At 42.8% G+C, this 13031-nt stretch overlaps 1 protein-coding gene across 4 annotated transcripts in view; it reads right to left on the reverse strand.

Moving 5' to 3' along the window:
• Window positions 1–9032: 9032 nt before the first annotated feature.
• Window positions 9033–13031, reverse strand: part of HSPBAP1 (HSPB1 associated protein 1) — an 88695-nt gene continuing 84696 nt past the window's right edge. For 3 of the 4 annotated variants that reach the window (XM_073305103.1, XM_073305102.2, XM_073305101.2), the window contains exons 7-8: window positions 9822–9932; window positions 9033–9634 (exon numbers count right to left, since the gene is read on the reverse strand). In XM_073305103.1, coding sequence (XP_073161204.1) covers window positions 9080–9634; window positions 9822–9932 — 666 coding nt within the window. In that variant the 3' untranslated portion in view covers window positions 9033–9079. The remainder of the gene's footprint in view (window positions 9635–9821; window positions 9933–13031) is intronic. The other variant, XM_073305104.2, reaches the window with a different exon arrangement.

Genomic DNA, 13031 nt, shown 5'->3' on the forward strand with positions numbered 1-13031 from the left:
AATGTATAGTGTGACAGGGTCGGGCCAGATGGCTACAGGAGAGTGATAGAAGGCAGATATATTAGCCCCAGGTTAAGTAGGTCCCTTTTCCCTGGGTAAGGTAACAGAGAAAGTTCCAGAACAATCAGGAACCTTCTGGAGACAATTAAGACAGACAGGCTGATTAGAACACCTGCAGCCAATCAGGAAGCTGTTAGAATCAATTAAGGCAGGCTAATCAGGGCACCTGGGTTTAAAAAGGCGCTCACTTCAGTTTGTGGTGCGTGTGTGAGGAGCTGGGAGCAAGAGGCATTAGGAGCTGAGAGTGAGAATGCGGACTGTTGGAGGACTGAGGTGTACAAGCATTATCAGACATCAGGAGGAAGGTCCTATGGTGAGGATAAAGAGGGGGTTGGGAGGAGGCCATGGGGAAGTAGCCCAGGGAGTTGTAGGTGTTGCACAGTTGTTCCAGGAGGCACTCTAGACGGCTGCATTCTACAGGGCCCTGGGCTGGAACCCAGAGTAGAGGGTGGGCCCAGGTTCCCCCCAAACCTTCCAACTCCTGGTCAGACACAGGAGGAGTCAACCTGGACTGTCAGTTCAGAAAAACAGCCAAACTGAGGGCTGTTGTGAAGCTCCAAGGTAAGCAAATCCGCCAATAAGCACAAGACCCACCAAGAGGAGGAACTTTGTCACAGTTGTGTTATGGCCCTGCTTGCTCTGCCTTTTATTTACACAACATCATTTTTCACTTTAATGGTGGTTTTTCAGTCAGCTTTGTAAAGACTGTTACTAATTGGATTGGATTCGTATGCTTTGCCAGGACTCAGAACAAGGACAGCGTTGGTTAAATGAAAATGGTGAATTTTGCCATCTAGCGTTTCTAAGCATTTTGAATAGCCATCTCCTGAGCTGGGGGGCAACATGGGAGGGACATTGTAATGATTGGAAGAAAGAAATTTAGCACAGGAGTTTAACCCACTTGTTGCCCTGGAAACTCGGACGTGCTCTCCAGTTGCAGTGATTCAGTAGAATGCCAGTGTATAAGGGGTTAAAACAGCAAGAGAGGAAAAATACCCTAGAGCTTTTTGCAATTAAACTTCACAGCCTTCCTGGGAAGAGATGTGCTTTCTTTTTTAAGAATGTGGGTTTAAAGATCAAAGTTCTCAGCTTCCATTCTTTGGAAAAATGTGATTTTTATTTTGAATTGATTTTCCTGGGTTGCAATACCCGTTGGAACACCCTGAAAAGATCCCCTTTCCTCGGGCTCTGGAAAAACCAAAAAAGCAAAGTCTACCACCAAACACTTCATATCAGGTTTTACTGGGACATCACAGTACGTGCTTCAAACCCCTTTAAACAGGGACCTGTCAATTTATTTGCCTGCAAGGTGCCAGGTATCCTCTATAAATAAGTAAATAATGATGCTGGAACATGAAAAAATGGGTGGAGAGTGGGGTGGGGGGAGAGAAAACCTTTTGTAGTGATAAACACTCATTTTTTCATGGTCTGTGTGTATAAAAACATCTTCTGTATTTTCCACAGTATGCATCCGATGAAGTGAGCTGTAGCTCACGAAAGCTTATGCTCAAATAAGTTGGTTAGTCTCTAAGGTGCCACAAGTACTCCTTTTCTCTAGACAGGGTAATTCGGTCTTCATGGCCATTCAGATTTTGGATTCTATGTTGAGACTGTCAAGGTATAAGAGATAAAAAACACTGATCAGATGGATTAAATAAACTGGATGGTGATTTAGTGAGGTGTCCCCTAGGAATGTCCCCAAAACTGAGCTCCTAAATATTGTGTGTGTTTTATTTAAAACAGGAGGGTTCCTTTCTACCATCTTCAACTATTGCAGTGGGTCACTCACTGCAAAATCCTTCCTTATGGCCCCAATCACCAAAATAGACTCATCTTGGTTCCAGTGAATCGTCAGAGCAAAGACATGCTCCGAGTGGGGCTTTGTCTGCCTACCTGCATCGCATTGCAGGATCAGATTCCTAGTTAATAGAACAAGATACACTAAGGGGAGAGGTAGAGAGATATTGTGATCCTTGTGACTAGAAATTTAGATGCAGGAGATGGTAAATGGCTGTGTCACAGATTTGTGATGGATTTCTTTTTAAGTCAGTGTTGTAAAAAATTGTGTCAGAAAAATATTACAAATAAAGAGGCTGCGATTACCATAAGCATAAATGATTCAAGCATTTTGGTAAGAAGCAGAACACATTAGCTTATTGGTAGGCCAGAAGTATTGATATGTAACACTGTGTTTATTTTAAAAGGCAATTAGGGCTGTGCAAGTATTCACATTACCTTATCAATATGCCAAATTGATTATTAGCTGAAATTTTCAACTTCTGTCTAATGCTGAAGCATAATATATGCCATTGTTCTTTAGCACAATTGCTTTGTGACCTCAAATAAATACAGATAAAATGAAAGTCGTGAGACATACAATGGGAAAAAAATTGAAATACAGGGAACTAATTAATGACATGAAGTAAAATGGTAACTTGTGAAATTACGCTTCTGTAATGGAGAAAAAGGTTTACAAGAAGGGAACAAAAATTCATAAGAAACCTAATTGCTTGGGTGTTTTGTTTTTCCCTAAAAGGTGTGACTATTTTTGCACACACCTAAATAAGTTCAACTCCCTTTGTGTTCGAGGACAGAAAGTTACTAGTGCTCTTTTAAAGAGCCTGCATGGGGAACGGGGAAGTTTATCTTGTTTTGATATAGGAATTTTCATCTCCTGCCATCTCCTGGTACGTTGATAGCTAAATTATCTCACTTAAGTATGCAAAAGTTAGCTTGCATTTGTCCAGGCTTTCCAAGGTAGCTTTAACAGTGACAGAGCAAAACTTCTGCATTTGACTGTGGTCAATGGCAGTAAGGTGCCTAAAGAACTTTAATAATGTGGGCCTTTGGAGCCTAAGTTTTACTGAAAGTCAATGAGACTTACAGGTGCTTAAGTGCCTGAGTCACTTTTGAAAATGAAACATAGCCATATAAATCATGTAGGCTTGCAGCTCTGAGTGGACCAACACCTAAATACTTTAAAAATCTTGGCCTGTGGTCCTTTTGGGAAATCTCTCTTCCTTTTACAGGTCTTGGCTATGCAAAAAAATCCTGTCCCCAAAAAAGACAACAGGAGTTTTGCCATTGACTTCAATGGAGCTAGGATTTCACACAAAGTTACATGAGCTTAACTAGAATCTGTTTTTATATAGATTGAGTTAAATCAGTGCAAACTCCTTCAAGGCCATTCTTAATTTGATTTCAGTCTGGTTTCTAGCAATTTAGCTTCAGTAGGTAAGGGATCAACACAAGCTAAATTGCTATAAACCAAGCTGAAGTCATTTTAAGAGTGTCCATTTAGAAACTGGCATTGATTTAACTAAAACAACTTTAAAACACCTCTTTAGTTACACCGGTGCAACTTTGTGTGTAGACTGGGCACTAGAAACATTAATTAAATGTTAACCCTTCAGACACCATGAGTGACATTACTCTTCTGGATACTGACAGAACTGCTTGTCTGCTTTACTAGGCCAGAAAAGTCCCCACAACAGCTTGATCCTATGAGCTCCCAGCCCTTTTAGCTGCTACTTAAGCCTCCCACAACCTCCTCCAGCAGGACTGTCCTGTCAGTTGCTCTGACTCCAGTCCTTGCCACCAACAAAATCTTCCTAGGACCCCAGCCTCCCGCCAACACATACACACTACTGGAAAAGCGCCTTGCTTCCCTCCCACTATATTAAGACAAATGCACCCCTCTCTGAGCCTGCTTCCACACCTAGGGAGACATCCTGCTCCCCCTGCAGTCAATAGCAAAAATACTGCTCTAAGTGATGCAGCACAGAATTTGCAGTCAGGGAGTGGAGGCTAAAGTGATTTTTAAACCACATTTGTGCTTTCCCAATCCTGGGTTGCTCCAGGTGCTGAAGGGGCCCTCGGCAGAACTTAGAGAGCCCTGGGGCCTGTCTCAGCACTTGGCAGCCTCCTTGGACTACTTTATGGGCTACGGCACTGTGCAGAATCCCCACAGTGCTGCAGCCACATCCTTGGTACCATCCTCCTGCCCTACATCTGGCACGCTCCCTACACCAGGCCTTGTGAGAGCCATAAGCCATCCTGAGGCCTTATCTCCCATAGTGCCAATGCTGGATACGGGGCTTTCAGAGCCCTTTTTGCTTCTCTGGCCCTACAGTTCTCACCCCTCCACACCCCTGGACAAAGGGGCTGGGGAGCAGTGAGAACCATAGTTTAAGGGTTAACCATCCTGGTACCTGGTAATGGTCTTAGGGTTAGCTATAGACACTTTATAACCACTACCTTATAAAATCTTTACTTGGGTAAGGATAAGAGATATCAGGAAATCCATTGTCTATATTCTTTTGAAATAAAAAATATTTTTATTATTGTATAGAAAAGTAGCTAGAACATTGGTCTTCCCTTCCTTAGCCTTGGGGCCATGAGGACTGAGCTCCCAAGTCATTGTCCAAACAGGCTGTCACTAAAGGGGTCAGAACTCAGTTTGTTTAAACACTCTCAATATGTAGAAAGGTTTCAGAGTAGCAGCCGTGTTAGTCTGTATTCGCAAAAAGAAAAGGAGTACTTGTGGCACCTTAGAGACTAACCAATTTATTTGAGCATAAGCTTTCGTGAGCTACAGCTCACTTCATCGGATGCATTCAGAGGGGGGTGGCGGGGGATTAAAACACCTATGTGCAGTGTCAGGCAAATGACGAGAGAGTCAGAAATCGTGGTCTTCTGTATACTCTGAATTGGCTCATGGAACTGTAAATTTTCTTCTTATTTGTCCATGGGCCATTTGCCATACATGACTCCATTCATCTGTGGTAATTTTTCTCTCCATAACCACTTGCACTGAGTATGACTCTGATTTTTATATTATGCCTCTGAGACATGAAGCCCTTCTGGTGCTTTTACATAGCATTGTAAACAGATCGGCTCTGGCCTCCCCAGATAACGATCTCTTGCTGTAGCCTCATCCGTTAATCATGGTCCACACCTGGCGAGACAGAAAAGCACTGCTCTTTGTAGACAGATTGAATGTTTGTTCGGAGCAATGCGTGATGTGTCTCTAGTCTAATGCATACAATTCAGTGTTGTGGCAATGGCTTTCCCTGCTATGCAGACTCTTTTAAAGGTAGGCTCTCCTGTAACAATATCTGGGTTTTTGCCTATAGGGGAGACTGTGTTAGGATCTTTAGGCATCTATAAGCCTTCTCAAGAACAGACATTCTGAAATACAGAGTTTGGAAATCTTTCACATTAATATAAAAAGCCCTAGCCCTGTGACCTCTGAAGTTATCGTTGCTATGGGAAAAAAATAACTTCTTCTAAGCAAGCTTAGACTTTGCTGAATGTAGTAGCCCTGCATCCCAGGATCTGCTCTTCCTTCCCACACCCTGTGACTGTACCCTCTCCCAGATATAAAAGCTTTCTTCATGAGGATTTTCACTGAGTGTATTTGAATGAAACATTTGCATAAGGTGAGAGATATTGTAAACGTTCCCAGCAGCAGCCTCTGTCTGTGCCCAACGCCTGTGGTCAGGCTGAAAAGAGAGCAAATGTAGCAATGTGACAAAGGGGATGGAGCTTCATTAGAGTGTGGTTTTATTATGAAAAGTGACTCTGTAAAAATTGCACCTTCTTACTCTGCTCCCAGGGTGCCGCATGAGTCACTAAAGGCAGCAGATGCAACTACAATAAGTTTCTAACATCTTACACCCACTGGCATGGCACCGCCAACAGAGACAGGCAAATGAAGCGGATTCTACTCTGGGTCATTCATCAACAGAATGGTTTACTAACTTCCAGTCTGTCACACCTGAGCAATCTCACTGAGGCATTACCACTGAGGGCATTAAACAGACAGGGGGTTTGTATAGATGTAACAAGTGACCTAATTTGGCCTGCAATCTTTGTGACTGGTAATGAGGAAGAAGAAGAAAAGAACCCATCTTGGTCCTGGGAATTTTACTTGTGAAGTGAGCACATTTAGGGCAGAGAGAGAGAGAGAGAGAGAGAGAGAGAGAACAAATATGCCTCTTAGCCCCCCAATGCAACAGAGTCATTTTTCAGAGCAGAAGCACAATTTAAACTCTGCCGAAATTCTTAATTTCCACAGAGCATGCTCAGAAGTGACTTTTCCCAACTGCTTATAATTTTATTCTCTAATTTTAATTCCCTCCCTCCTTCCAACCAAAGGACAAGGTCCCAATCCTGCAACCCTTACTCATGTCAGTAGTGAAGAATCTGACCCCAAATGCCCCGTAAGGACCATATCTCTGTAACATTTCAAATTTCAACCTCCATTCATTTTTCTCTAACCTTGTTCAAAAAGGGTTTGATTTTTTTATACCTGGAAAAGTGCTTCTGACCCCAATATTATTAATCATTTACATAGCTGTAGCACTCAAAGGCCTGAAACAGGATCAGGGCAACACAGCGCTGGGAACTGTACAACTGAAGATGAAGAGAATCTCCACCCTTTTGACTTCCAGAACTCAAAAACAGTTGGAAAGTGACTTGTATGAAAATAGTACCATTGGGCAGAGATCAGGCCAAGAAAATTTCAGGCCAAAAGGTTGGGTGCTTCAGAGAGCTATCAATGGGTAAAACTGGAAACCGGTTTGTCACCTAATAACTGCAGATGTTATTAGGTGCTAGCAATAATAAAATTGTCTATGCAAAGATTTCAAAAGTTGTGCAAAAAGAATCTGGCTGAAGCTATAATTAGGACAAGTGCCATTCTGAAGTGCTGCTGAAGGTAAAGCAAAGCCATTAGGTATTTCAGGGGAATCTTAAGTGACTTTCCCAACTGTGTTTTATTGTCATGTTCTTGCGAAGATCCTCCAGCTAGACATATCCTATGGTGAAAACAACACTGAGTTCACCATGTGTTAATCTCCCAAGACCATGCTCCAGAGAGCAACACTGGAGCTTCAAAAAGATTCTGCACAGCTTCTAAACTTGTGAACAGACCCTTGCTGTGGACTGGAGAAAATAAAATATGCTTTTTCCAGGATATACAAAGACTGATTTCCTCCCAACTTCTCTGGAAACCTGCTGAAAACACAAATCAATGAGTCTAAAATAGCCCACTGTGTGAAGAGGGATTCAAATTTGCTACAATCCGAACAGCCGTTCAGAGTTTGAGCTGAGGGGGGACTGCAGAACTTGCAGCACTGACATTTTTTCATATTTCATATGGAGTAGCTGGTTTTCATGCATTCTCCATTTCATGGACTGTTCCTTTCCCGCCTCTTTTTAAATCCTCATTGTAAAACTATTTCCATGTGCTGTAGCCCAGCCGACTTGAGGACCACCTCCTGCTCCCTATAGGTTCTTCTCCCACCATAGACCTTTTTATTGTTGAAAAGGGATATGGTGTTGGGTGTAGAACTTCTGAGTTGGGATTAGATATCTCCAAGTAGAGCGGACCCTCGCTAGAATGTGGGTCTATAAAGCACGAATTTGCATATAATGTGGTCATGGCCATGGATCTCAAATTTAATTACTTTCATTGGAATTCATTTTAAGGCGGTCCCCGCGTTAACACAGTACCGCGCAGGGATCCCAAATCCTGCGTTCTAGCAAAGGTCCGGTGTACTTATTTCTGTCTTAAGTGTTATTTCCTGCTGAGTATCACAACCTACACTAGATCATCCTCTTTATGATCCAGTTTGCTTAATGGCTCTCCTGTACACAGCCCCCAATCCCTTGCATTGCGTTGGTCTTCCAACTATAGTTGGCCTTTCACTCATCTCATCATCTATTATGCCACACATCATTATGTGGAGAAGTTACAATGAATGGGCCTGATTCACAACTTGAACCCAGGCTCCATCCCGTGGTGGTGGAATGTCGGACTGGAGAAGGATGCAGAGTAATAAGCCTAACACATTCTTCCAGTGTGGGCGTGGAGCTAGCCAGCACTGGCTGGAGAGAGAATAGGGTTAGTGTACCGAAGTAGCGCCTGATTCAATATATCTCCCAGGCAGCTTTCGTTCGGAGATTGAAGCTGCCCTACTATCTGGTAGAGGACAGCCATTTTCCCCTGGGATAAAACTTCCCTTCGGGTACAATTATTGCTGTGTCTGCGCCGGTGAATCGACCCCAACAGTCCATGAAACGCTGAAGTGGATTAATTATACCCTACTCTGTTGTTTTCCAGTTTTGACCATGGCCATAAAGTACTCGGTGCTACAGGATCTTAACTCCCCAGAGTTATTGCTTTTTGCAGGATTATGCCTGTTTCGGTGACAGGATACTCTGGGACCAAGTGCTGGCGTTCACTTCAGGTGTAGTTTTTTTTTGTCATGTACTGAGAATCTATTGTCCAGGTGTGTATCAGTCTCTAGGCTCCATTGAGAGTCGTAGCGTTTAAGGCCATAAGGGACCATCAGATTGTCTAGTCTTACCTCCTGTATATCACAGTCCATCAACACCACCCGGTACCCACACACTAAACCCAACAACTGAAATTAGACCTCAGTATTGCAGCCCCCAGGAAACTAGACTATTATGAGACACAGATACAGAATAGGAGGCATAGAAGTACACCAGTGCCTACTATATGACTCATTCTCTCATTAGCCTCTGCACGAGTTTGTTTGAACCCCATATAAATTGAGGTTCCACATACCTGTTGTAGGTTTAAACTAATTATTAGGTTATAGGACACTTAAGATACTCTCTACAAATTGGAACCATGTTGTAACACAATCGGGGACAATTGTATAGCACCTGGGTACTTTATATTTCTAATGCAGATGGATCCAAAAGGGGCTGAGTACGCATTCCCTTTGTTTTATCTCTATTAGTTGTCTCTGCCTAATGTTATTTATTTATTCTTTTTCGGGTATTCATTTTTATTCTGCCATTTAACCATTTGAAATATGGTGCTGGTCTGGGGCCTTACATGCATTCCCAAGCATACCTGTCTGTATCTAAAAAATATGCAAATTTTAAAAAATAGTAAAGTACTCAGTTACTAGTGAGTTAAAAAACCCAGAACAAGCCTGCTAGTTTCTCTTTATTTTAGAAATGAAAAAATACTCTGATATCAAACTCTCTCTCTCTCCAACAAGAGACCAGTCACCAAATTGATGACTTGTGGATTAACCAAACAATCTAACAAGTCATTTGTAGAAATGGCCATTTGTGAAGAGTTTGCATTGCTGTCTGCATCGGTTTGATCTGCAAGTGTTTCGCAGTCATTAATCATTACTGATTGCTTCCCACTGCAGCGTAATTTTCCAAAATGTCCGTCTTCATTTTCGCTGAGAAGGTCTCCAGAGTCACTTTCCACTGCTCCTGCCCCCACTGAGCTTCCTTCTTGAGACTGTGGTAATACTGGAATAAGATGCACCCCGAAAGGTATTTTCTCCAACTTTTTTGCTTGAACCACTGTAAAACCAGCTTCATGGGTCCATGATTTATAGTCCTCTAGTTTGGTGTTGACTTCTATTTTCCTTCTTTTATATGAAGACGCCTCCTTCTCTGTATCATGGGTGCTGGGATCTCTGTCCTCGGATACAGTTACCTTTTGATATTCTAAATATGCAGACATTGCTCCATTTAAGTACTGAAGATTGATTTCATGGGATGTTGCCTCGACCTAAACAAGCAAACAAAAAAAACATAGTGAGCAAGCTGTATGTTTCTATTCAATGCTATGCTTATTCCTAGCTGTATGAAAGGCACATAACAATTTATTACACAGGAAGAAAAGACTCATAGTAAGTTTAAAAGAAATGTCAGTAACTCCAGGCTATCGCCACTAATGGAAACAAGAGGGCGCTTACTTCTGTGGGATTCAGCCAGGCATCCACACGGCTGGGGTTTTCTGCAGATTTTATGGCACACACTAGTGTTCGAGTTACTGCCTCTTCCACCCGGGCTTTGTGATCTGCATCCTATCCCAAGGAAATAAAAGGTAAATGGAGAAAATCTGGCACTTTGCACCCTTTAGAAAGCCTGAGGACCTTGGAAAGGATCAAACCAAGAGCCTTAACTTGAAAATCCTTCTTAACACAAGAAGTCATAGGATTACTCACATGAAGAAGAGGTTGCAAGAGGGATTATTTTGTTAATTAAATCTGGTACCTCATAAATGATACAGCATATGGATCCTGTTGAATTTCTAATGATATGCATTTATATAGCCCCTTTATCTAGATGGACCACAATAGCATTTTACAAAATTATACAGATACATATTTTAAACACTTGAAACACAAAGGATATTACTGTGAGATAGCAAATACCTTGGGGCTACTAAGGCACATTACTAAGTCCTATGAAAAATCAGGAAGCTTGTTGTCATCTGACAGTAAGAGAAGCCCACTAACATGTTGTTGCAGTTTTAGATAGTAACAGAAGGAAAAACAAATGTTTCCTTCACTGAAGGATGCTGATGGGCTTTGGCTACACTAAAAAGATCAGTAATTGATACAGCTTCGCAAATGTGAAACAACACAAAATTGAAGAAAATGTATAAAATGACATAAAACAAAACTCACCCCACAGTGGCAACTCCTGTCTCACGGGGCCAGGGCTGGGGAGGTCTATTCTGGTTTGGCCCAGCCACTCCCTCATCACCTGGGTCAAATCTGAGTGGCACTATGATGTTGCAATGGCCAGAAAGGAGAACTGGGCCCAGTCCTGTGAGACGGGAGCTGCCGCTGTGGGGTGAGTGCAGGGCAGTCTCGCTCTGCAACATCGCAGGCCCTCCCACTCTCCTGGCAGGCAGGATAACACAAAATAACATGACATTCCCAAAAAAGTAAAATGAAAAATTATAAAAAGATTAAGAGTCTTATGGGGCTCTTGTAATTGATTTTTGCGTGGTACAAACCTTCAATTCTCCCTTCACCCCTTGGCCAGCTAGACATGGGCTAATTTGGGATTTTAGAACAGAGAAACATAATTTTGAAAGACAGTCCATTGTCTTCCACTTTCTATTTAACTGAATAGCTTAGCGGCAGTGGAGGGGTAGTTAGAAGGTAAGGAGGTTGAACAGGGCATACAGCGTTGATTAGCACTTGGATATCACAGTGTTAAGTACACTAGAAATGGACAGATAATTTAAGAGTCACTTGGGCTCTTAGAGGGAAAGCAGGAAAAAAAAGGAAGATGTAAAATAAGTACGAGACAGCCAGCCATGGACTGTCAAATGTTGGGTTGGGGGTTTGAAACATTAGGATGTGTCCAGCCTTATAGCTTGCTGGGGAGGGTGTTAAAGGCTGTAATGCATCTTGGGAGTTTCACAGTAGAACCTGGGATTCAAGCAGAAAAATAATCTATCTTCATTTCTGCAAACTAGTTTTAGGACAAAAATTCTGCCATTGGTGGAGTGTGTGGGGCTGTCATAGGGGGTATCTGTTCACATTTATTAACGTGCTTTTATAAAAACCTCCTCCCTGCGAAAATGACAACATCCTGATTTCTACATATAGTAAAGTTGTCATCAAGGGTTAACTGGGTTACTCAGAGTAGCAGCCATGCTCCATTCCTTTCTTCTTGTCTAGTTAGAGGGAATTGACTCCCTCTTCCCCTCTAGGCTCTGTTGTGATGTAGTAAAATAAAGCAGCATGTTCCCAGCCTGCAGTCCTGTGAGTACACTTACTTTTGTTGCACTGAACAATCAATTTGCAAAACTACACATGTAAACGGTTAATATTTTTCAAGGTATTGTGATCTTGGGAGTCATCCTACTATGCTAAATCCTGGGGCTGCATTAATCATGTGACTTAGTTCGTTAGAAAGCAGGGTTTGAATCTGTCACATTATGTTGAAAACAAATTAAACTTCTACTCTTATTCTAAAAAGTCTTGGCAAAATAATTAATGGCATCACTCGGATGATGCTGGCATGACACGCATCTGTCAAAGTGAAAGTGGCTGGTTACAGCTCCAAGTGAGAGAACTGCTTGAATAGGTAAAGGAAGCGTTCTCAGTATTATATTTTAGTGCCAGTGTCATGAATTATTTTCATAGATGGATTGCCCACATCTAAAAACAATGTTGCTGTCATCTGCCGGGTAATAGGCTGTAATCAACTGTCACCTGCGCCACAATGATTACACGCAGTCCTTTCTAAGGTTAAACTACTGTGCAATTTACTTAGTAGCCGAAGTAATTTATTTTGTTTGTGGGGCCTTTTAATTTTTGATATCTTATTAGGAAAATCCAACAGACTCTGTTCAAATTGGACTCCCATTGTGTTCAGTCAGAGCTTTCCCTAGTAAAGGCTGCAGAATTTGGCTCTATTTTATTGTACCAGTGGATAACAAAATGAGAAAACAGTAAGGGAAAGGAAACAAAAATATGTCCAACCACTAGCACTAGCATTCTGTATTTATCCGTATAGGAGAGGGGTGGCCATCCTGCGGCTCCGGAGCCCCATGCGGCTCTTCAGAAGTTAACATGCGGCTCCTTGTCTAGGCACCAACTCCAGGGCTGGAGCTACAGGCGCCAACTTTCCAGTGTGCCGGGGGGGGCTCACTGCTCAACCCCTGGCTCTGCCACAGGCCCTGCCCCCACTCCACCCCTTCCAGTCCCCTCCCCTGAGTCTGCTGTGCCCTCACTCCTCCCCCTTCCCCCCCAGAGACTCCTGGATGCCATGGAACAGCTGATTTGGAGGCGCAGGGAGGGAGGGAGGGGGAGAGAAGCTGAGGGGTGGCTACTGATATATTACTGTGGCTCTTTGGCAATGTACATTGGTAAATTCTGGCTCCTTCTCAGGCTCAGGTTGGCTACCCCTAGTATAGTACAATGGGCCAGACTCTGACCTGCAACTCCTGAGTGGTGCAGTTCAAGAGGAGGAGCCCAGTTAAGGGATTGGGGGAGGAGGGGCTTTAAGTGACCTTTGCATACTCTGAATTCTAGACACTGGCACAAATCAGAATTGCCTCAGGGCCTGCACAAATGTAGGACAGCCTTGAATGGCTGCCTGTAGGCTGCCTTGCTGACCCAGAACAGAGGGAATGCAGTGTTCCTAGCTGCCCCCTGTAC

Source organism: Lepidochelys kempii, chromosome 11 (genome assembly GCF_965140285.1).
Source record: "Lepidochelys kempii isolate rLepKem1 chromosome 11, rLepKem1.hap1, whole genome shotgun sequence".
NCBI classification, from domain to species: Eukaryota; Metazoa; Chordata; order Testudines; family Cheloniidae; genus Lepidochelys; species Lepidochelys kempii.